This window comes from Camelus ferus, chromosome 4 (assembly GCF_009834535.1).
Source record: "Camelus ferus isolate YT-003-E chromosome 4, BCGSAC_Cfer_1.0, whole genome shotgun sequence".
NCBI classification, from domain to species: domain Eukaryota; kingdom Metazoa; phylum Chordata; class Mammalia; order Artiodactyla; family Camelidae; genus Camelus; species Camelus ferus.
In genome coordinates, this window is record NC_045699.1 from 64,670,258 (window position 1) to 64,693,617 (window position 23,360).

Here is a 23,360-nt window from a genome sequence, read left to right on the forward strand (position 1 = left end):
GTTATCTCTAGTGTGAGATTTATTTTTACTTATGCCTTTTCAAATATTTCTATAATTAAATCCTATTCAAGATTTTATTTACAGTTCATCTTCTCCATGAAGTTTCCTTCAGCTTTTCTCACATCTCAACTTTCTAAGAGTTTCTATGGCATTAGAAATACACAGTGTCACATGTCGTCTCGTGTCACATATAGAGATCTTATATTTCCTTAGTGCTCCATGAAGGTCAAAGGTATTTTCTCCTTGTATCTTGTAAATTACCACAAGACTTAGAAACAACAGAATGAGTATAGGACAAAAACTAGCTGAACTGATTATCGATTTCTTGGATAGAACAGCTAGTTGATAATGCTGTCAGACATGAGGCAGGAACTTTGCTGTCCAAGATAAGAACAATCACGGAAAAGCTCATCAACCCATCCAAGTACTTTAAAGAACTCTCTGTATCTTCAACTTAAAAGTTGGTTGTTGGGTTTTTCCTAAAGGAAAGTTATGCTCAAGAGACTCAGGCCGTAAGATTTCCAGATACTTCTTAGTGAAACCTTATTATAACAGTGAGATTAACTACATGTTCTCTGATCATCAAGATTTATTGTCCCTTGGGGTAAACACTGACTTCAGCATTTGCTTGAGTCAATACTTACCACTCAGGTCAATCAATCTTGATGTTCTGTTCAATAAAAGGCAGTATCTGCTTATATCTGCTTAGTACTGCATTTACATTTGCATTACATAAAAGTGTGAGAATGCCAGTCTCCCAGAATGCAGTCTTTAAGAGATAAAGTTAAAAAGGAACAATGTCTATTCAATCACTCTCCCACTCATTAAGTTACACTAAAAGCTGCTCCTTGATTGTCTGGAATTCACTAGCTGGCTTAAATGCACAGATCTATTCCCTAAATCCTCCAACTACATGAATAGTTACACGGATTAAGCTTCATTCTACCATCCCTGGCATTTTGGAAAAGGGCTGTAAAATCTGAAGCTAATCATAATGGTAACCTGGGGGTGGAAAATGAACTTGTTTTACAAAAAGAAATAGTTTACAACATCTACAGTATTTAGAAATGAGAACTGATCGCTTGAGAGGCAATAAAATTTAAATTTTTAAATTTTATGGTGAGGGCTTACCATATGCCTGGCACTGTTTTTAATACCTTATATATATTAATTCACGTAATCCTCACCAGTACCCAATGAAACCTATACTTTCTTCATCCTCATTATAATTTTTTCTTAATTGAAGTATAGTCAATTGCAACGTGTCGACTTCTGGTGTACTGCATAATGTTTCAGTCATACATATACACACATATATTCATTTTCATATTCTTTTTCATTATAGGTTACTACAAGATATTGAATATAGTTCCCTGTGGTATACAGAAGAGATTTGTTTTTATCTATTTTGTATATAGTAGTTAATATTTGCAAATCTCGAACTCCCAATTTATCTCTTACCACCCCCTTTCCATTATAATTTCATTCATGTATTCATTCAGCAATAAATATTAATTGAGCATTTCTATGTTCAGGACAATTTTAGATGCTATACATACAACAGAGAACAAAACAATGTCCCTGTTCTCAGAGAGCTTGTGCGTGGTGGTAGAAACTACCTACATGTCTATAGTCATGAGCACAATGGAGGAAAATTAAGAGGCCTAAGGGAGAGGAAGTGTTGCTGTTTTTTACACGTGGTGCCTTTCAGAAGGTCAGAAAGGTATCACTTATTGATAAGATAACTTTTTGATGAAGATCTGAAGAAAGTAAAAGAGCAAGCTATTCAGCTATTTGGGGAAAGAGCCCTCGGAAGAGAGAACATTAAGCACAAAGCTCATAAGGGAGGAGCATGCTAAGAAACAGCATAAAGACCTGAGTGGCTGGAGTGGCACAAACAAGGACAGGATGGTAGCAGAGGAGGAGCAGCAGTTCACAACCTCAGCTTCCACGAAGTCACCAGAGGAACTTTTGCAAAATATACAAGTTCAACCTCCAGTGTAAGAAAGTTAAGTTACTTGAAACAACCTTCCTGATGAGAGCAGTTAGTAAAGCTGAACCAAATGTAGAATAAATGTCTGTTCCTGGAAAATAAAGAATTAGGGAGTCAAGATCTGGGAGATGAAGGAAACCTTGCACTGAGAGCCACTTTTCCCCAGGGGTATCTTTGAAATCCACAAGGAGCTGCTATGAACTGAATAGAGTACTTTTATCAGGCATCCAGATCTCATGAGTCAAAAACTGAAGTTCAAGGACCACCAAAAGGGGAAGGCCTGTGAATTGCCCACATTGTGCGCTGGGCCTCTGCAATGCCATATGCTAAAAGGAAATAAAGTGGAAATAATCTGATATCACAAAGACTTGAACCCCAGCTTCAAATCATCTTATTCCTCAACCACATTAAAATGACCCAGGTTGCCAATCCCACTAGCTATCTCCAAGAAACCAATAGAAATCCTTCCTGAAATCATTACTCCAGGCTTTAAATTCTCTCAAAATATTCAATTTCAGTCTCAAGCACTCAAAACAAAACCAAAATACAGCTACATGAGAAGACAAGATATTGTGATCAAAATTCATGAGAAGCAGACAACAGAAACTGATCCAAAAGAGACCTAGATGATGGAGCTTTCTCTCAGAAACAAACTTAAAAAAAAAAAAAAAAGACATCAAGAAGAATTTGTGGGAGAAAATCTGAAACTATAAAAGAGCCAAAATTTCTAGAAAATTAAAAACTGGCATACCTGCAAGGGGAAACAGACAATCCACAATAGAGCAGAACTGATATGTCTCTCAGTAATTAAGAGAACAAATATTGTGCATGTGTGTGTGTGTCTATATATATATATATATATATGTATGTGTGTGTGTGTGTGTGTGTATAAAAAACAGGTATATAAGATTTGAACAACATAATGAACAAATGTGATCTGACATGTAAAGAACTTTCTGACTACCAATCGCAGAATATACATACTTTTTCAGGATATGAATCATTTATAAAAACTGACCATGTGGCCCTAAAATAGGTTTCAAGAACTAACAAAGGGGAAAAAATCAAAGTATGTTCTCAGATCATAGTAGAGTGAGAAATCAAAAATAAAGAGAGAACTAGGAAATCTTCACTTGTTTGGAAATAATATTTAAATGTCTCATGTGTCAAAGAATTGATAACAAGGGGAAATAAAAAATAGTTTTAACTAAGTGATAATGAAAACACTAATGTAAAAAGAGTACAACACATAAATCTGGACTTAAAGGAAAATTTACAGTCTTATTAGTATATACAATAACTAAGAGGCTAAAAAAAAACCCAATAATGTATTCACCTAACTCAAAAAATTCTTAAAAGGAACAGCAAATTAAACCCAAAGAAGGCAGTGAGGAAAAACAAAGGATACGAGCATGCTTCTCTAAGTGTCATCCCTAAATCTATGCAGTAATGGAATCTGACCAACACAGCCAAATGAGTCCTTCACTAATAAGAATAAATGACAGCAAGCGGCTGTCACTGATGGGACAAGAGAAGAAAGTCAGGAAGAACAGCAGTAAATGTTCTTATACATGACTTGGGTTAAAAATTAAGTTCTCTCAGTTCTAACAAAAGATGCATCCCATGACCAGCTACACCATACACCACTGCCCACATCCAATCCCAATAAAAAACTTTCACACTCACCTTCTTTATCAGTAACTGACCAGGAATATTTCTGAAAAGGCTTACTAGATGGAAGGGGGTCCATCTCCAGCACTTTATAAATCTGGCCAAAGGCTGATAGTCTTAGTGCATGCTAAAGAACAAAAGATTGTATTTATTCAAATTTTGTATTTTTCATTTGTTAAGCCCTTAGAACTTCTAGCTAAAAACACATTCCTCAAATGATATTTTTATGATAGCAAAAGTCCCTAACAACAGGCAACAAAAAAGTATTTACATAGGTTGCATGATATCCCTCTAACAGACCACAGTGGTATGGCCCATCTCCTACCTGTGCACTGTGGGTAATATCTTCTTTTTGCTGAATGGTCATATAGCTCAGAGCATCTGTTGGGTCTCGTTCACAAGGATCATGAAGACCAGGACCCCCTTTGACAAAGGCAAAAGAAAAACACAAGTAACATTTAGAACTAAGTTCAGAATTCAATAAACTAACACAAAGAGAGAGAGAGAGAGAGAAGAATGGAGAGAAAAAGAAAAAAACAACTAAGGAACAAGGTTAAAAGTCTGCTCAATTAAATGGAATAAAAAGGACACTCATTTTCAATACAGCATTTCAATGTCCTTATTTTACTAGAAGTCACTTGTGTATTTAAGGTCACAACTGGGTTTTAACTCCAAGAATTTAGAAAGCATGATGGATCATTCCAAATCTATAAAGGGATTATATATGGAAAATAAGACCAAATTTAGTTTTTCCAAATTAAACACTAGACTGCAAACAGAATGAACTTTATATATTTTAGCCAAACATAAGCATTTTCAAAATCCAAGCTCTAGGTAAAGCAAATTCATAGCAGACACAATATCTTATTAGTATCTTTTATGTTAGTACATATAAAATATAAATTACAATTATTGAAAGAAAGTTTTATAGCACTTCTCCAACATTTGAACATTCTGGTTGCTAAAATTTCAAGCAAAACAACCCCCACACATCATTTTCCTGAGCAGAGGACAAACTTAGCACATAACAGAAAACTATGTTAAAATGAAATTTTTCTGATTCTTCTGCCTCCAGAGTTTGAAACCCTTACCAGGAAGTAGTATTCCAGATGCCAAACACTCCATTACTCGTCTCAAGGCCTCCCCAGCGCCCAAAGGTCTATTACAAGTACCTATAGACTTTTCACATATAAGCTCTAGTGGCTAGAAGATATTAAATTACAAATTAGTACATGCACCAAGTGTTAAAAGGATTCCAGTTAAATGTGAGCTGACATTTCTATCTACAACGGAGGCCAAAAAAGGTAGAAGTCAATTTAACATTTAGGGCCCAATTAACTTTTCCCACTTGATTATCAACTTTTTTACACCAGGCAGTGTGTTCAAATCAACCATTTTTAAGATAATATATTCAGAAAACATTTTGTTACAAAACTCTATTTTCAGTTACCCTAAAAGGATTACTTAAGAAACTGCAATCATTTAATTGACTTAACAAAGATTTAACAAGACTTCATATAAGTTAGTAACAGCTAATAAACAATCAGTGTTCAAACCCAGCCCACCTATCTCCCACTTAACCTAAGAAGCACAATAAGACTTCATTTCAGACATCCTGCCGAGTACTGCATTTAGAATAAAAGGACCAAATCTTCGTATTTAATAAACTAAAAATTCATGATACCGTATCAAAGTAATAATATCTAAATTAATTTAAAATGGCCCTTTACATCTTTGTTTTATAGTGTTCTTCATTGGGTCTTAATTGGGTCATGCATAATAATTTCCAAATTAAGTAAGTTTGGTAACATATAAACTATGGTTAAGTGTACTATTCACCTGACTTCAATCACTAATATGAACTTATTTTTAAGTGTCTACACTCAAAGAGAATGGGAGGCTTATACTGGCATATCAGGTAACTTTTACTTAAATAGAGGTAGCACTAGAAGAGAAATATGCCAGCCAAGCAGGCTTCCCTGGATAGCAGGGGAATAGTAATCGGCCAACAATGGAAAGTAAAGTGCAGGAAGACATCACTTCTAACAGGTACAGGACTTTTTCATCAGAAAAAAGGACCCCGGCTCTGTAGCATGAATATGATGAGGTAGAAGAGATGGGTTATATTCGTCAGAAAAAACTCATATAAAAAAATCCCTAATTTTTTTCAAGAACAAAAATAGACAGCACACACCTCAGCAGAGTCAGAATATAGCCATTTTACAGTAACATGTAATTTCTACAGAATTTCCTCTGACTACAGCTCCGGAATTTGCTTTTAATCATATTTAAGTACTTACCCATCCTTTTAACGGTGCCCATGTGGGGACTCTGTTGCACAAATCACGCAGAATGCGGAGGACAATTACACATGATTTTAATCCATTTGCCCTTGCCTAAAACAAACAAAATGATCCCAGTACCCCTGTTGAAATCCACTCTTCATTTTAAGGACACTGATCATGGTAGGTTCTTTAAAATGAATACTAATTAGTCAGTCATTCACGAGTTGTCAAGCAAACCAAAAAATCAAGTTATTAAAAGTAGTAAAATTATGGTTTAGAAAGGCAAATTTTAAAGGAAGCATATTATTAAAATCACTTGTATAGCCTCATGGCAACCCCATTTCCAGGCAACTGTCTATCTTAACTTCTAGCTTTTCTCACTCAGGTTTGTATTTTATACACTACCATTTGAAATTCAGAGTAATAAGCCAAAAAGGATTATATGATAATTAAACGTCATTAACTATAATAGAAGCTACACTAGGAACTTTAAGTCATTTACTCCTACAATAACCCTAAGAGGTAGACAGCACCCACATTTTATACAGTACATAGAAACCATTACATGGCAGGTGTTCCAAATGAAACCTGCACAAGGCTACAACAACAATAAGATAATAACAAAGAGCCAACCTGAAACCATTTGGCATGTCGAAGAGACGCCAAGGCGTTCAGGCATTTCTGCCTGTCCAGTAAGTCCGGAGGATCTTTCATCGCAACCTTTTCTAATGGGAAAATGGGATAAAGAAAGACAGATACAATTTGACCAAGGGGTTCCTGTCAAATTACCAAACAATAAAACTAAAAAAAAGAGCAGCATCTGAGTGAACTAATAAGACTCCCAGAAGATTTCAGGATTTGGCTTTGTTGCTTTCATTTTAAATTACGTGCACCATAATTACTTAAGTAAACAGTCAACAGAGCCATTCTGTGCCTGCGTACAACAGGAGCACAAAGGCATCTGTTCAGTAAACAAATCAATGACCACTGCTACATACGATCTGGGATCTTATTAAGGATGTGTATCACAGGGCACAAAATAGGTACAGGACACAAAATAGGTGTACAGCACTTTTTCCTTTGGCAGGGAGCAAAGAGTAGAAATCTGGGACCAGTAGCAATAACAACTTTTTCTTATAGAAGGGATTTTAATCACTAATCAATTCTTAAGGAAAACTGGGGCTCTCTTAGGTAATCAATTTGAGATACATTAAGAATACGCTGAGCATGGCAATTTTTTTTTAACAATTAAATAAACTCATCCAAGAAGATAATCATTAACAGAAACTACCCCATTGATAAGAACTCTTCAAGTGTCACCCTGGAGTTCTCTTAATTCTTTCTATTCTAAACCAAATTATTAGAACTACAAATATAAACTATATGTCAAGTTTTACATATTTAAAAAAAAAAAAACAGCAAAGAATACTAAGTACAGCTATTTGACTTGCCTTAACATTGCAAAGTTGGATGAGATGGCCCAGAGCTACCAAATTAAGAATTCAAACATGTGATTGGGGCAAATATTCATAACTAAGATGTCACAAGATACTAAATCCATGTTTATCCAAATTTATTTCCTCTAAGCTACTAGAAAGTGAGTTTTTAAACTTTTGATGACTTAGTGCATTATTTAAATGCCTACAGCATACAAATGTTTCTGGGAAACAATTCTTTGTCTAATCCAATTAAGTCATATTTACCATCTTCTTTTAAGAACTCTCTTAGATGCAGGAGTTCACCAACACTTCTTTCTAGTACAGCCATGACAGTCACAGGATCAGTAGCACGTTTGTGCAGGCCAACTCATACACTGTAAATACTTATAAATAGGGGAACTCGATCACTGATACTTTTTGGCTTCTCAGTTATTACAAGATTCTACTATGGCAAATTGACTGTATACTTTAAATGATAGATGGTCATTAACTAAAACTGAAAGCATTATGCCCAAAAGAAAAAAATTTATTGCAGAAAAAACTGTGGCTCTCTTTTACTGCCTGCAACATAAAAAGGCCGAAGTGCTACACACCTGTTTTCTGCCCGGGTGAGCTCTACAACAGGTACTTGTATTGTTTCACATTAACCTGTGCCAACAAACTCAGGATGCAGGGTCTCATTTCGTTACCCCTTTTTACTCATAAAATGTAAAGCATCAAAAAATAATTGTTAATGTGTTTTTATTTATAAATATAAACAAACATACCATGGGTATTCACTTCATATGTGATTTAGTTCCTGGCTTTGCTTAATTCTTTTTAATGACACAAAACATATAACTAACTTATTTTCACGTTTATATGTCAAAATGTTTGACTGGTCAATACGAGCATCTGTGTAAAGCTCACGTACAAGGTAAAACAAACTACTGTAAATGAACAATTAGAATCTCTTAGAAGTTAGACATGACAAAGGTTGACTGACTGCTAAATAATGTAGTCCCAAGAAAAGGCATGGATTGTGCTTATTTTTCAAGACTTCAACTTTAAAGTTAAAAGTAAGACAAGCTAACTTTTACTCCATCACCTTACCAAGTGGGAATGCTGGCAGGGGGAGGTCAATGGAAGAGAGGAGTAAGAGGAAGTTTGAATAGGAAAAGACAAGGCAAAACAACTCTTTTTGAACTTTCTGGTACTTTTGTCCAGTGATCAGAGCTTGTAATTAACATCTTAACGATCATTACGACACAGATATTTTTAAAGGGGAACAATGGCAAAAATCTTCAGATAAATTCTTTCATCCTGAAGGACAGATTATAACCATAAACTCTTATTTAAAAAAATAGAGACATCAGCTTGCTACTACAGACAGTCAACATTTGGAGGCAGTAGATTCTACTAAAAAGAGGTGAAAGGGACAGGCAGTGAACAGATTCCCTTTTACATCACCATCAGAATGGCCATGTTTCTTCATGCTCTGATAGTCAAAAAGTCAAAAGATCCAAAATGTTTCAGTACTCACGAGATGGAAAACAGCAGAGGAGTGTAACAATTCATCTCATTTTATCCTCCTCAAAGTTTCTCATTTTAAAACTACATAAATTTAAATGGCACTGTAGTGCTACCTGTAAGCCCTGTTTGCCTATTTCCTTTATATAATTAACAACATACAATTTTATGTATTTCCATTCATTAAGAAAAATAATGTAATGCAGCAATCACAGAATTGTTGCTGGAAAAACACTGCTACTTCTCAAGCAGACCCTCAGGTTTAACATTTCTGTATGATCTTCTAATGTAGGTGTTTCAATTTTGAGGGGATGCAAAACCTTCTTCATAAAGAGGTATCTTGGAGTCTTTAAATTGTAAACAATTTAACTGTGAGCCATTTCATTTTTTTCCTAGAGTCCACTAGTAAAACAGATTAAAAGAAGGAAGGAAGGAAGGAAGGAAGACAGCATGGGGGATAGCGACAAAAACGCCCAAAGCAAAGAAAAACAGCTTTTAAAATTTATTGCTCAGTAACCTGGCATCAGGGCATGAAGGTACATAAAACATTCTGAACAATGGAAGCACTAAAAAGAAGTCTATTATGCCTAACTTCGTTGATTTTGTTAGAGGTTAGATCAGTGACCAGAAACACACCGTACTGCAGGAAATGTTGGTCAGTTTCTCTCCATCCCTTACATGCAAGCTAACTCTGCCCGTTCACAAAAATGAAGATGGAGATGGGGTGGAGAAAAGCCAGAATATGACTAAACCAGGGCTCTTCAAAGGTAAAATAATCAAGCTGGGTTACCACAAAGGCCTCCCTGACAATCTGAGTGAGTTCGTGCTGACAGAATTTTCAAGGTAACCTGAAGATACCCAGCAGGCCCTTCTCTCAATTCCTTGAGGCTCTGTGAAGAGCAGACACTATGCTTCAAGCCACTGTCCATGCAAAACCTCAGGCCACACTAATATGAACAGATAAACGTAGCACTTAGATAAAACAGAGCACTGTTCTCCTAATTTATGGTAGAAACGTCACTTATTATGACTTTTCTTCAATGTCTCAGTAGGCAGTGGGCCACTGGAAAGACAGTGGCTACAGCTTTGCACCAGATAATGTAGGTCTACCAGCTGTAGGCAGGAAAATAAAGCCTGTAGGAGTTGTAAATCCTAGCTGAGATCTTAGGACTGTGAGATCTGATGTCTGCCACCTAGCAGGACTCATGCAAGTGAACTGTCAAAACCCACGAGAAGCTGGCACTAACATCAACATGGAAAAGGGATTCTTGGGCAACATCTCCAGGACCCTTGAAAATCCACCTTTACACTGAGGAGTTTGTAGTTTCCCTACCTATCTGGTTTTGAATTGTACTATTAATATAATAAACAGCTGATTTATCACCCTCACAGCAAATAACTTCTGGTTTAAAATCACAAGCACCAAAAGAAGCTGTGACTGTGTAAGGCTCAGAATAACTAAATCAACTACCATCATCCTAGACAGTAACTGGACTTAAGAGTAGAGGAAGGGGGCAGGGCACAACCATTCAAGGGATGACGCAGCAATTAACATCAAAAAGGTGGAAGATTCAACTCCCAGTAGGCCTCGAAGCTCAAGATGGCTGGAGATTTGACTACTTCTGGTAGACCTTGAGCTTCATTATAAGCTCATTGTAACATATTAGCATGGTCAATAACATGCCCACAGGCCCATGACAGTCCCAAGGCTAGCCACAAAAGGTCAAAGAGTAGGAAATGGCCAACTTCCTGGGAATCCTAGCCCCTTCCCCAGGGTAGTTAGATTGGTCCTTCCACTTATTAGCATATGAAGCTACCGAGCCCATAAGAACTGGCAACATGGCACCTCTTGGCTGCCTCTCCTGCTCCCTCATCTTCTGAGAAGGCCCGCACTCCATGGAGTGTGTACCTACTTTTCCTCTAACCTGAGCACTCAACCCTGACACCTCGTGGCCTTTCTCTTGCCTTTTGAAACAGCCTACACTGTATGCAGTATGTATCTCTCTAAATAAACCTACCTTTACTCAAAAAAAAAAAAAAAAAAAAAAGTCACAGGAGATGGGTAAACTGTGAGACTTCCTTCATTTATAAAACAGGAAAATCTACCCTCATAGGGCTGTTGTGAAGGTTAAAGTAAATCATATATGAGAAAGTGCTTATAACACAGAAAGTTATAAAATATCCTAACAGAGCTAAATCTTCAATATATATTGCTTGATTTCTGAGACACCCATTGTTTATGCTTCTTACACACCAGGCAGATAATATGCTGGCAACAAAAATTCATTTAACAGTTTTCTGATTGCCCACTAAGTATTAGGTACCACTCCAGGTTCTGGGATAAAGGACAGGGGTAGGGAAGAAGACAACTGTCTCAATGAATCATAAGCTATAGAAGCCAGTTCATTACTTGCAGTGTAGCAAATACAGTACATTAATTCCAATACTACACTTCAGTTGGCGTTTAAGAGCTGAACTGTATTTAGGTTTACTTCTTCAGATCCATCATATCCACATTATTCTCACTGTGACCTCAAGGCAATTTGAATAGATGAGTTTGTGCTGTGACTTTTTAGTGAGCGGAGTAACGACCACTATTTACTAAGCAACCACTCTGTGCTGGGTACAACACAGGTCACATTACACAGATTCTCTCATTTGACCTCAAACAACTGTCTCAAATATTCATTGCTCATTTCAAAATAAAGAAACCTGTCCAAGGTCACATAGCTGTAATTAATACAGTTAAGAATCAAATACTTGGCTGCCAGGCACCAAGGTCTCTGCTTCTTCTCCTATGACTTCTTTAGGAGGAAGCGTGCAGTTATGGGGAATGGTTATTCTTTAGGAACTTCAAGTAAAGGGTTAGAATATGGAAATAAGATGGACAACACGTGAGAAATCTTACCTACAAAACAGTAAACAGTACCAGAGAGATTCACCATGTACTCCAGCCAATGAAAATGTAAACAGTGATTTGAAACAAGTAGTTAGATAGAGCCACTTCTGCAGAGACAACCTTGAGGAGATAAGTGTGATGTTCTCACCTGCCCTGCCCCAGTCCTCTGGCTCCACCTGGCTCTCAGATTTTTTTCGCTTTATTTTACCCAATTATGTGGCAAGTAAAGAGAGGGAAGAGAAATTTGTTCCTTTAAAATTTTATGCATATGAATATACATAAATCAAATCATATTAATTATATATGAATAATAATTAAATAATAATTGTATATATGAATACATATACATGAGGTATATATGTATCGTGAATAGCCTGTTTGTTCTGTGGGAGAGGAGATGTTGAGATTCTACAGGAAAATGTCCCCCCAAAAGTTACAATGGATGTTCTTTTAAACTTTGAGAAAGAAAATGAGTGGAGATTTTTTTTCAGAAGATCTCAGTTTTAGAAATTCCTGGAACCTAAATGAATCTTGGGGCTTTCAACCCTTGTAGCTGAAAAGAACTGCATCAAGGCGAGAGGAGTTATCTGGTGTGATGAAACGAATCCTACAGAATTACACAGCCCAGGTCTCAAATGCTCAGTTACGCTGGATCCTCAAAGTTGCCCCAGGAGTACACAAAACTGCTAGCGCAGATCAAAAAACACTGACAAAGCCCAGGTTAGACAAAATGAGCAAATTATAAGAGATAACAAGTGAGTCAACAGGGCTGGGAGATTAAGGAAAACAGCAAAGCAAATCTTTCTGCCACTTAGAGGGAGAGGAAGTAACGTGTGTAAAACATTAGAGCCAAGCTGATTCCTTCATCTTACCTTATCCCACACAATTATGTTAACATCAGTTGATGAGATTCAGCTCGTAAAGAGGTCTTGGGAGCCTTGAGTAACCCAAACACCTCGAACAGAGACGATGGCTCCTACTTCACTACAGATTCCATTCTGTAATAACTAGTCTTCTACAGTAAGAGTGCAATACACTAAGAATGTTTTAGGTTCTCTGAACAAAAATTAAAGTTATAAAAGCAACAGACTAAGCTTAAAGGTATCACTGAAAACTGACAAAATCCCATGAAGTACACAAAACCATAGGGGAAAATGAGCCTGCTGTTCACTTAATACTTTCAAAGTAATGGAAGGGACGTCTACAGCTCCAAGCAAACATGACCTAGTCTTTGGCAACTTCAGTCTTCTCATCTCTCTATAATCAAATAATTTTTTAATAATATCTATAATTATAACCCTACTTAGAAATGGTTAGTTTTACACTAGAGGGTCAAGTAGAACACAGCTTACCAGAATTAACAGAATTATCTTGATACTTCAGAAATCATTTTATAGTTCTACAGTTAATGGTGAACTGTAAAGCTGTTAAAGAAATTAAGTCATATAAGATTGGTTCTTCAGAGATGTTAGAGATACTATATACAGATATACAGCCAAAAAAAAAATACAGGTCTAAACCCAATTATAGATTGGATTCACTTCAATTTTAAACTATGACTCATAAATGTGTCTAAGCTTATATCTGTTGGGTATGGCATAGCTGATTTAGTTACCCCAAAAGACTTTTTAAAAAAGGGAGTCTATCACTTTTACTTTAAGAAATCCTGTGAGTCGTGTCTGCCAAAGCTCAAAGTTCTAACAATCTCAGGTAGATCTGTCTTTTTCTACCTTTATCGTTAACTTGAAATAAATTAAGAAACTGACCAATATTTCTTGCTGCACTGGTATTTCAGGTAGGGGAGTAAGCAATGTAACTTGCTGAATGTCTAGTGATGAGAAAACAGCAACAGGGAGTCCCCACTGGCCCAGTGAGGCCACACTGCCTCTAAATTGTCATGACAGAGAGGGGCCAGTTGGTCAAAGGTCTGACACAGGAGAAATTATCACACGGCAAGTTTCTAGGGACAGGACTGAGAGGAAGAAACAAACTAATGTGAAAGGATTTAAAAAAAAAAAAAAAAAAAAAGCCCAGCTCCATAATTACTTCTCAAAACTGAGTAGATTTCTCACTCTACTTTTATACAATGGCAATGCCAAGCAGAAATTCTTTTCAGCTCCAGAAGAAAGTTAGTTTAAAGCATGATTCCCACACATATACTATTCAAAATGTTAACAGGATAACAAACCCCCTCCAAGAAAAAAATTTACTAAAGGTGTTAAAGAATCAATTCCCCCAATTTATCTCTCTTACATTATAAAAGATTTACATATAGGCAATAGGATAAAGCATAATTCTTAAAAAGTCATAGTTATTAGACATTAAGAACAATGTACAAATGAGTAACTTGACACAAAAGTGAGTAAATTTGAAAACAATACTGTTTTGAACCACATTTAACCCTAATATCAGACTTCAGAGCCAAGCTACAAAGAATAGGTTGGCCGATACCAATAACAATGCAATATGAGACAAAGTAAAACAGAACACCAAAACAGTATAAAAATTAAAGTGGAGTTAAGACCAACAAGATAAGCACAGGTTTTGAATTAGCATATTTTATATTTCAAATATATACCTTTTTCCAAATAAAGTGACTGTGTAAAAATAAAGCTGTTTAAAATACTGAGTGGCATAAAAAATGAAGATAGGTATTTCTTAAATCCGTAAAGCATAACTAACATAGCATTCAAGAGATCTTACGTAAACAAAATACATATTTATATACATACATCTATCTATCTATCTATCTATCTATCTATATATATATATATATATACACACGTGTACCTCCATCCTTCTTCTCCAATTCGTCCCTAATTAGAGGGGAAGTAAGTATCACCTTCAAAGTTAGAGTGGGCTCTTTTGTATTCCGAATTATAATAGATGCCTCATCTACACATTGTTCCACTTGATATTTCTCTTCTGTGAGTTTCTGAAAGTCATCAAGATTTCAAAAACACTGAATTAAAATTTCAAGAAATGAATGATTGCCTCTTAGTTTTCAAATGTTATTAACAATTAGTATTATTGTGCTGAAAAAGTAGTCTTTAACTAGTTCTTTAGTGTAAAGATAACATTTCTGCCCTCAACTTACCAGCAAATCCTTTCTCCATCCCTCAAAAAGCAACCACAATGTCGATGATCTATACAATTATTAAACAACATTTAAACCCATTCTTTCTAATATTTGAAAGTGAGTTGCCAACAGCATCACTATATGATAAAGGGTAAATTATTGTTCTTGAAATTATTACAGAGAACTATTACAGAATAATAAATCGCTGGGAATGCTCTCTAAATCAATACCTTTTTTGACAGGACAGCCTAAACAGGAACTCCCACTTGCTAAGGACATATAAACATAAGATTATGTAGGCTTTTATATAAGATTATGTAGACTTTAAAAGAAAATAAATTAAGAATGAAAGAGAAAGGATCTCTGCACACTCACCAGCAAAAAAAAAAAAAAAAAAAAAAAATTAGTGTAAGCAAGTAACTTCCCTTCTTTAACAACAGACCTGCTTTGGGTCAAGTCATCTGACATCCACAAGGAACTATACATTGCTTCTTTTAACATACAATATATACACATACAGAAAATAATCACCAACTAGAATCATATATTAAGTTATATATATTTTTATACACTAAATACACAGTTTAATGTTACACAGGGCCTTTCTTGGTGGTAAAATTTAATTTCTATTACCTGACATAAACAGTTAAACATAAACACTACTGGGTCTCTCTCTGCTCACCAGTGTGCATTAAAGGAGCTCAAAGCCATTTATGTAAAAACAGCATTTACCACTAAACATTCCCAGAAAGACAGAAAATAGAAAATTCATTATCCTAATTTTGAATGGAGAAAACCAAGAAAGGGAAAAGCCACACAGTGGCTGGAAAAAACCAGAACTAGACTATAGAGAAAAAGCAGAAAACTGCTCACATTCATTTTGCCACTCTAAGAGCATTAAAGATGTCTCAGAGAATAACTCAAACTAAATTTTTCAATTATGCTTGCCATAAGACACACCCAATGAAGTAAACATGTAGTATGAGTGCTGGGCTAGACTAATTATAAGTGATTTCTGGTTTTGGTCATCCTTCTACTGCTTTACTCAAGGAAGTTCTAAAATTGCCCTACAAAAGAGTCTGCAGAGAAAGGTATGGTGCAACCTCAATTAATTAAGGTACTTTGATAACTGAAAGTTTTGCTATGGTAATTGATCAGGAAAAAGATTTTTAATTCACAAGAAAATAAGATCATATCAGAGATTGGTTCTCCAAATGCCAAGAAAACAAGGGGGGGGGGCGGATAGAGGGTAAAGGTAAAAAAAAAATCACACTTAAGATGATTTTCTGAAATAGTATTAGTAATAGTAATAATAATAATAATAGGTGTATACTTGCGTGTATATATGTGGGCATATATATGTGTGTATACTGTTTAATTTAATACAAAATGTATGTACATCATCATTTCACTTGGGTACCTTTACCCAAATATCTGTATTAATGGATCTAACCATCATACAAAGCAGCTGGTTTCACTGTTGGATAACTCTGTTGACTATGTTAAATTCAAATGTTTCTTATAATGTCCACCATTTATCTTAAGAGTTCAGGCCACTTTTACCTTCTCCAAGGAGCCCTTCAAAGACCTAAAGATATTTGTATCTTTTTAGGTTTCTCTAGTCAAAAAAGCCCTAGTCTCTTCAAATCTGAAATAGTTCACACAGCCTGCACTCTCTCCTGGTTCCCTCCCTTGAACACTTGCTAGCTCAACAAGAACATTTAAAAACTGTGATGCCCAGAAATAAAGATCCTGACTCAGGAAAGAAAACACAGAGTTCACATAGTTGTGATGTGCACAGGGAAAGCTCTATTAATGCAACTGAAACTAGGCCCAATCTCCTGTATCTTCAGTACGGGAGAAATATGACAGATCTTTCAGAATAAGAACTTCAATTTCTTATAGTACTGGTTCTCAATCTTTTCTCCACCCTGACACACCTGAGGAATATGATCACTCTCACAAACAGGACTCATTAAAGGGAAAAGAAAAGAGGGTGAGATGGTTGGAAAAGTCTTTGTGTCCAACCCTTTGATTATTATTCCTTTAGTACAGATTTAAGAGTAATAATGTTCACTATAATAAGACCAGAAATACAGGTTTTAAAACAATATTAAAAGTAATGGGAAAAGATGAATTTTATTAACATTCTAATAACAAAAAGTACAGGTGGTCTGAAATCCATTACTGAGCTTTCTGTTTCTTAACATTTTTTACTGTTCTCCATGTTGCTTACCACTTTCCCTCCCCAAATGGTCACATAAGGATTTAAAACAACTTTTTAAAAGAAATGAATTTAACCCTTGAAATAGAAACATTTTTTCAATCAAAATTAAAAATGGAAGAGCAAAATATGTTTGTTCAGTCACTCAGAAAATCTTACCTTATAATCTAAGAACGAAAAATAAAATAGTCCTCCAGAAATTAATACAGAAAAAAATGCATCAACAAGTAACACAAATTTGAGTGTAAAGAACAGTAGATAAAAATCAGTATGATGGTTATGAAGATCAGCTGCTAAATATGAAAGAAAATGATCCATAAGGAAGCTAATAAAAACAAATTTAGATTTCATATTACTTGGGGCAGTGGGGTAAGAGCCTTTTTAGAAGAAATACAAATAAAAGAAACTGACAATAAAAAAGAGAGCATTCAACAACTCAAAGTTCAACCTTGCATACTGATACCTATCTATGCGACACGGATATATGAACTAACTGATACGAAATCACCAAAAAGCTACAATCTAGTTACATGACAGATAACACATCTGAAACTGAAAGGTGACAATGGCTTCCCAATCAGTGATGCAACTTGCCCTTGGAGCAGGCTGACAGAGCAGGTCCCAGGGTGACCACAGCCCCCGATCAATCAGTTGGCTTCAGCCCTGAGAAGCCTTCGGCCTTCAGCAGCACCCTCCAGGAAGCATGCCAACATTAAATTTTCTAAATGCATCCCAATGTGAAAAAGGTTTGGAAACAAGGAATTAATAGTGACTTTCCATTAACAGAATGAGTGAAGTTAAATTAACTGAGTCTTCAATTTTAAAAATTATCATCTATGAAAGTCTCCAGTTGTCTAGGCTCTTTTTGAGCTTTTGATTCTTTTCTGCATTATACTAACCCTTCCAAGAGTTTTATAACGCTGAAAAGTCTAGTCTGGAAAACATGAAAACTCTCGGTAAGATACATCTAAAGAATTTAAGAGTGTACCTTAAGAGCCATCTTAATTTAGTAAATATATCCTGAGTACTAATCACCAGAAGTTTGCCTTCATTGTGATGCTTGAGTCACTGACCCAGAGTAGCAGTATTCCCTTTGTCTGTACCTACCCTTTATTATTACCAATTTCTTATTATTAAGTTTATCAAGGTCACTACCTATTTTCACCTTTTTACAAATTCTCCTAGAGGTACAATTAAACTGTACTCACCTGAATCTGAATAGGAAGATTATCTTTGACTGTATTTAAGAGGGTCTCTGTGGGTTTGTCTTTGCACATTAAAACCAGCTCCAAGTCCATATCATCTTTAATCAGCAAGCCTTTTGCAACCAGGCCAATCCTCATAACACCACACAACGTCCGACCACCTTGATCCCTAAAAATAAAAGTCTGAATGATTACTTTCACAACCTACTTCCCCAACTATAACTTAATCATCACCTGGCTTTCTGACTATCCATATGAACTGTTAAGGGGGAACATAAATCCAGATAACCAAAATTCCACAAAAGTAAGTCTCAGATTTAAGGCTCATAAACTATCTTCCTCAAAGAATCAACAGGGAGAATATTTCAGCCTATAGATTTCAATTCTTTATGACATCTAATATTGCTCAGGAAAATCCAAAAATACTATATCCTCTTAAACATTTTTTCATTTTTTTTAAATCCTCCTTTTATCTTTTAATTTAGTAATTAAAGAATTGTGAGAAACATGAACACTGCAGTGTGCTGAGAAAGAGCATCAGGCAGGGAACTAAAAGACCTGGACTCTACTCCTCGTGGTGCCTGCTGGCTCAATATCTGTAACTGTAAATCGGCTGCATGAGCCTTAGCTCATTCCTTTGAGCTGTAGCATTCTAGGAATCCATAAAAGTTTATGGGAAAAGCAGAACAATGTGATAAAAGTGAAGAGCTGAGGAACCCAAAGATGGTCTGCCAACACACACATTCCAGATCCAGTGGTAGCTACAAGAACCAACATTCAAAGAACAAGTCATGAACGGTGCATAAGAATACTGTTAACATCTATCCTTGATTTTAATACTGTAAGTTTCTTATTGGCTTCATTTCCCTTAATCACAAGTGAAAATGTAACTAAACTTGGCAATCATTCAATAAGTAAGCAACCCGTTTGCGTATGGAAAACATACTAGAGGGGATCCAATCTCTCCTGCTCCCAAGGCTCATACTGCAGTTAAGTACAAAAGCTGCTTAAAACCTGCTTAAAAGGGAAGAGAAAGTAACATCTAAGAAACTGCATGCCACAAATTCTCATTTAAACCTTACAAAGAGCCTGAATTTGAAAGACAAAGAATGTGAATCTCAGAAAAGGTGATTAATTGTTCAAGTTCACAGAGAGAGTAAAATGGCAAAGCCTGGATTCAAACTCAAGTTGGTTTGACCACAACACTCAAGCTCTTTATATTATTAGGGCTGCTTCCCAATTTCAGAGAAGACAGAGGTAAAAATAGAAAGGTCAAGCAAGGCAACCTGTAAGTTTGACTTCAGCAGAGTCTTGATTTGGCTAGATAGAAAAATGGTCATTCTAGCTGGAGGCAAAGAATCAGCAGAGTCGGGCCCAAGTCAGCAGAGTGGAGAATGAACTAGAGAAAGGAGAAGGGAGAGAAACAAACTGTGGCAGTGGAAACAAGACAGTTATAAATAATCCAGCCGTGGGTTCAGTGCCTGACACACCTTAAGAGATTAGGTCAATGAAAAAATATAAGGCTGGTACAAGTACAGAAAGAAATACAAAGCATTTTAAAGAAAGTGAACCAAGTACAGGGAATTATTTGCTATTAAGAACAAAGTCAGTCATCTTTGATTTTTTTCTTCTTCTGTATCCCTGTCCATACATCTTCTCATTCTCCCAAATCTAATAACAGTTTATAAATTCCCTCTTCATAATCACTCTCAAAGCCTTGCCTTCAAACTAGTTTCTTTTCTCTTACTACCTCTCACCTAGACGACCTCAGTAACCTCCTCTCCACTGGCCTAACTGACTAACCAGTAGCATCTCATCTCTGTTTACAGGATGCCGCAGCCAAGTCTTCCAAAACCATTGAGTGAATGGAACTCCGCTTATTATTTTCCTCATGTCCCACTGAACACTCAGACATTGAGCATATTGGGAGGCAATTTAGGAGACAGCATGACTTCCTGCTGTGAATCCTGGCTCTGCCACTTACTGTTTGACAGTGGACAAATCACAAATTACTTGACTTTTTTGAGCCTACTTTCTCATTTGTAAAAATGGAGTAACACCTTCCTCAGAGTAATGCCTACAATATCATTTAATTAATTTAAGTAATGAACTTAGTCCAGGGCTTGGCATATATTAATAGCTCAATAAACAATAGCTTAAACAGTCCCTATACTTCCTCACACCTGGATTTTTGCTGGGATTTATTTTTTCTTTCACTTTCACAGCCTGCCAAAACCCTACTCATCCTCTGAGCCTAATGCAAATGCTACCTCCTTCATGAAGTTTTTTCCTGATGCCCAGAATCAGCATATAGTCTCCCTGCTCTGTACTTTCAGTTTTGTCATGGATAATCAAACTGAAGATGATTAAAAAAAAAAAAACTGGATCAGAAATCCGACAAACTTGAAAATGAACCCTGGCTCCACCACACACACACACTCATTCATTGACCTTAACCCAGTTAAAGTTTGTTAATGATTGAGTCACACTTTTTTCATAAGAAAATCTGAAGCACAGGAAATCTCACAAGTAAAATGGGGGTGGGGAAGAGGGATGATAACTGAGATTAGTCAATTTGTTGTAAAATAATGTGAAAAATAATCTGGTACAGTAACTGGCACTCAATAAATGGTAGCTATTATTAACCAGACATTATTAGCTTGCTTATTGAATTCTATATTATAATTATGATATATTTGTGTAGAGAGAGCATGACTGAACAGAGAACAAAGTCCTAATTCAGTTCTGAATTTGAATATGAGGTATTATAAAGTAAGCCACCTAGATATAGGGAATTAATTAAAATTAAGCTAATACTACTAATAATACAAATAGTGGGAACTTGTTCAATTTACTTGATTTCTGAGTCAGCCTGTAAAGAGGTGAAGTAAGAGTGCACAGGTGAAAGCTACCTAACAGTGCCTGGCAATAGAAGGCACTTAATCCACATAAGCTCGCCCTCCCCGTCTCTGTGCCCTCTGCAGTGCTTGGCAGACACGGGGAGCACAACACGTGTCCACGACCACAACACAGCTCTGTTCCTGGAAGCGGTGCTTGCCTCTGTTTTATACGAAAGAAGGACACAATCGTTCTGCACTCCTTGAGTTCCACCACATGGGAAGAATCAAGTGCTCATCCTGGGACTTTACAGAGAAAATAAAGAGCATGCACACACAGCTCTACATTTAAAAACCCAAACAAAGTGTAGAGTACATTAGCTTTTAAAAACCTTGAAAACACAGTGACTTGCTCCAGTTAAGCAAATGTCTACTGGAGCGCTTTTCAAAAGTCTGTGTGGCCTTGAAAGCAAACAGCAGAAGATGTATTTATAACTTCACTGAAAATTAAAACTCCACTTAGAAATAGTAAAAATAGCAAATTTTATATGTATCTTACCACAATGAAAAAAGTTTTTAAAAGGGTATAAGCACATCTCAACATGCCACTTAAATATGGAATGTATGACTATTCATCTTGTACAGGGACTGGAAGACACAGAGCTACATTACTGGATGATATTGCTAATTACCATGAACCCCCAAATTTGACAGTATCTTTTTTAAATTCATCATATTCAAGAAAAAGTGAGTTACTGCCAAGAAACTTCAAGTTGACAAATTTACGACTAGATACAGTGTATATATTACCTATAACAGCTAACAAAGTCAAGGAAATACATTATCCAGATAAAAACTGATACTATCTTTTATCTGAAGATGGAAAGGTTACATTATCTTTCAGTTAAATCAATTTATCAATACTTTCTCACTATTCCTTATCTACTTATCACACTGATTTAGAATTAAATGCTGGAGAAAAAATTCTGCAACGTCTACCCTCAATTTACCAGTTGTAGCCATAGTAATACTCTTAATCCTATTAACACAATACAGTCAAATGAGCTTCATCTTTTAAAGTATATGATACACTTATTCCAATCATAGTGACTATGCTCAAAACAGTAACTCTAAGTTTAACATGGCATAAAAAGTTTCCTAGTTATCATACAGCTTCATCTCACTAATGCCTTACTATTGTTACAGCACTGAGAATACTCTGCTATAACTGTTGAAGAGTCTGGCTCCCATTAGGCCTTCATTCTACAAATAAATATCCAATGAGCATTTACTTTGCAAGATACTGTGCTGGATCCTGGGAATTAACATGGCAGATACAGTCAAAAATACCTTTAGAGAACAGTTTCCTGCACTCTTTCTCCTACACCAGGATTTTTAAATACCAGACAAAAATGGCATTTTATGATTTCTTCCAAGACCAAAACCACTACTACTTATTTCCAAATTTAGGAGGCTGAATCAACACATGAAAAAGATGACTTCCAAAAGAAAGATTTTTAAAAGGGTTTGGTGCACCCTCAAAAGACATCCTGAACAGGTCTTCCTTCTTTTTCTGATCTAATCATTATTCTTTTCTTGCTTTCCTTTCAAATTTAACTCAGAAAAATTCCATAAACTTTACTTCCTTGTTTACAGTCATACAAATGAGAAAACCCAAAGAACACCACATAGCAAATGTAACCCAGTGGGACAGGATCCTGGGCTTTTCTGGGCACTACAGGAAAGTGCCACAAAGGTCAGGCCACACTCACTTGGAATAGGAGTCTGCGGCCTCTTCCTTCTTCACTTCTGTCTCACCCTCTGTTTTTGTGCCTTTATTTGTTTCATCCAGCCAATCTGAGACATGTTTAAGAGCACATTCAACAGTAGACACCATATTTTGAACAGCTTCAAGTTCCTCCGGAGATGGATAGATTGTTGAATGTTTCACCATAACATGGCGATCATCATTGGCAAAAGATCTAATAGATCTCTGTCATAATGCAAAAGAAAACAATTACTTCAATAAAAGAAATGTTACTTGAAAAGGATTAAGTAACAGCATTAATTGTCAAACTGCTGTGAAACAGTTAACACTGAGACAATTAAAAAAATTGCTTAGGAAAGGAAGTAAAACCCAATCCTACAGAATTCCACACCAGAAAGTTAGAGATCTTTCATTCATGCTTTGAGAAAGTTCACCCAAGTTACACTCAGTA

General features: G+C 36.0%; 1 protein-coding gene across 4 annotated transcripts in view; it reads right to left on the reverse strand.

Moving 5' to 3' along the window:
* STRBP (spermatid perinuclear RNA binding protein) overlaps positions 1-23,154 on the reverse strand; it is a 46,679-nt gene extending 23,525 nt beyond the window's left edge. For 3 of the 4 annotated variants that reach the window (XR_004319474.1, XM_032478378.1, XM_032478377.1), the window contains exons 1-8: positions 22,914-23,154; positions 18,308-18,473; positions 14,587-14,731; positions 6,583-6,674; positions 5,965-6,060; positions 4,756-4,867; positions 3,990-4,087; positions 3,680-3,791 (exon numbers count right to left, since the gene is read on the reverse strand). Coding sequence is in view for 3 of the 4 variants with exons in the window: in XM_032478378.1 (XP_032334269.1) it covers positions 3,680-3,791; positions 3,990-4,087; positions 4,756-4,867; positions 5,965-6,060; positions 6,583-6,674; positions 14,587-14,731; positions 18,308-18,473; positions 22,914-23,095 (1,003 nt within the window). In the remaining variant the exon portion in view is untranslated. Of the gene's footprint in view, positions 1-3,679; positions 3,792-3,989; positions 4,088-4,755; positions 4,868-5,964; positions 6,061-6,582; positions 6,675-7,652; positions 7,732-14,586; positions 14,732-18,307; positions 18,474-22,913 lie in introns of those variants that run through there. The other variant, XM_032478379.1, reaches the window with a different exon arrangement.
* Between the last annotated feature and the right edge of the window lie 206 nt (positions 23,155-23,360).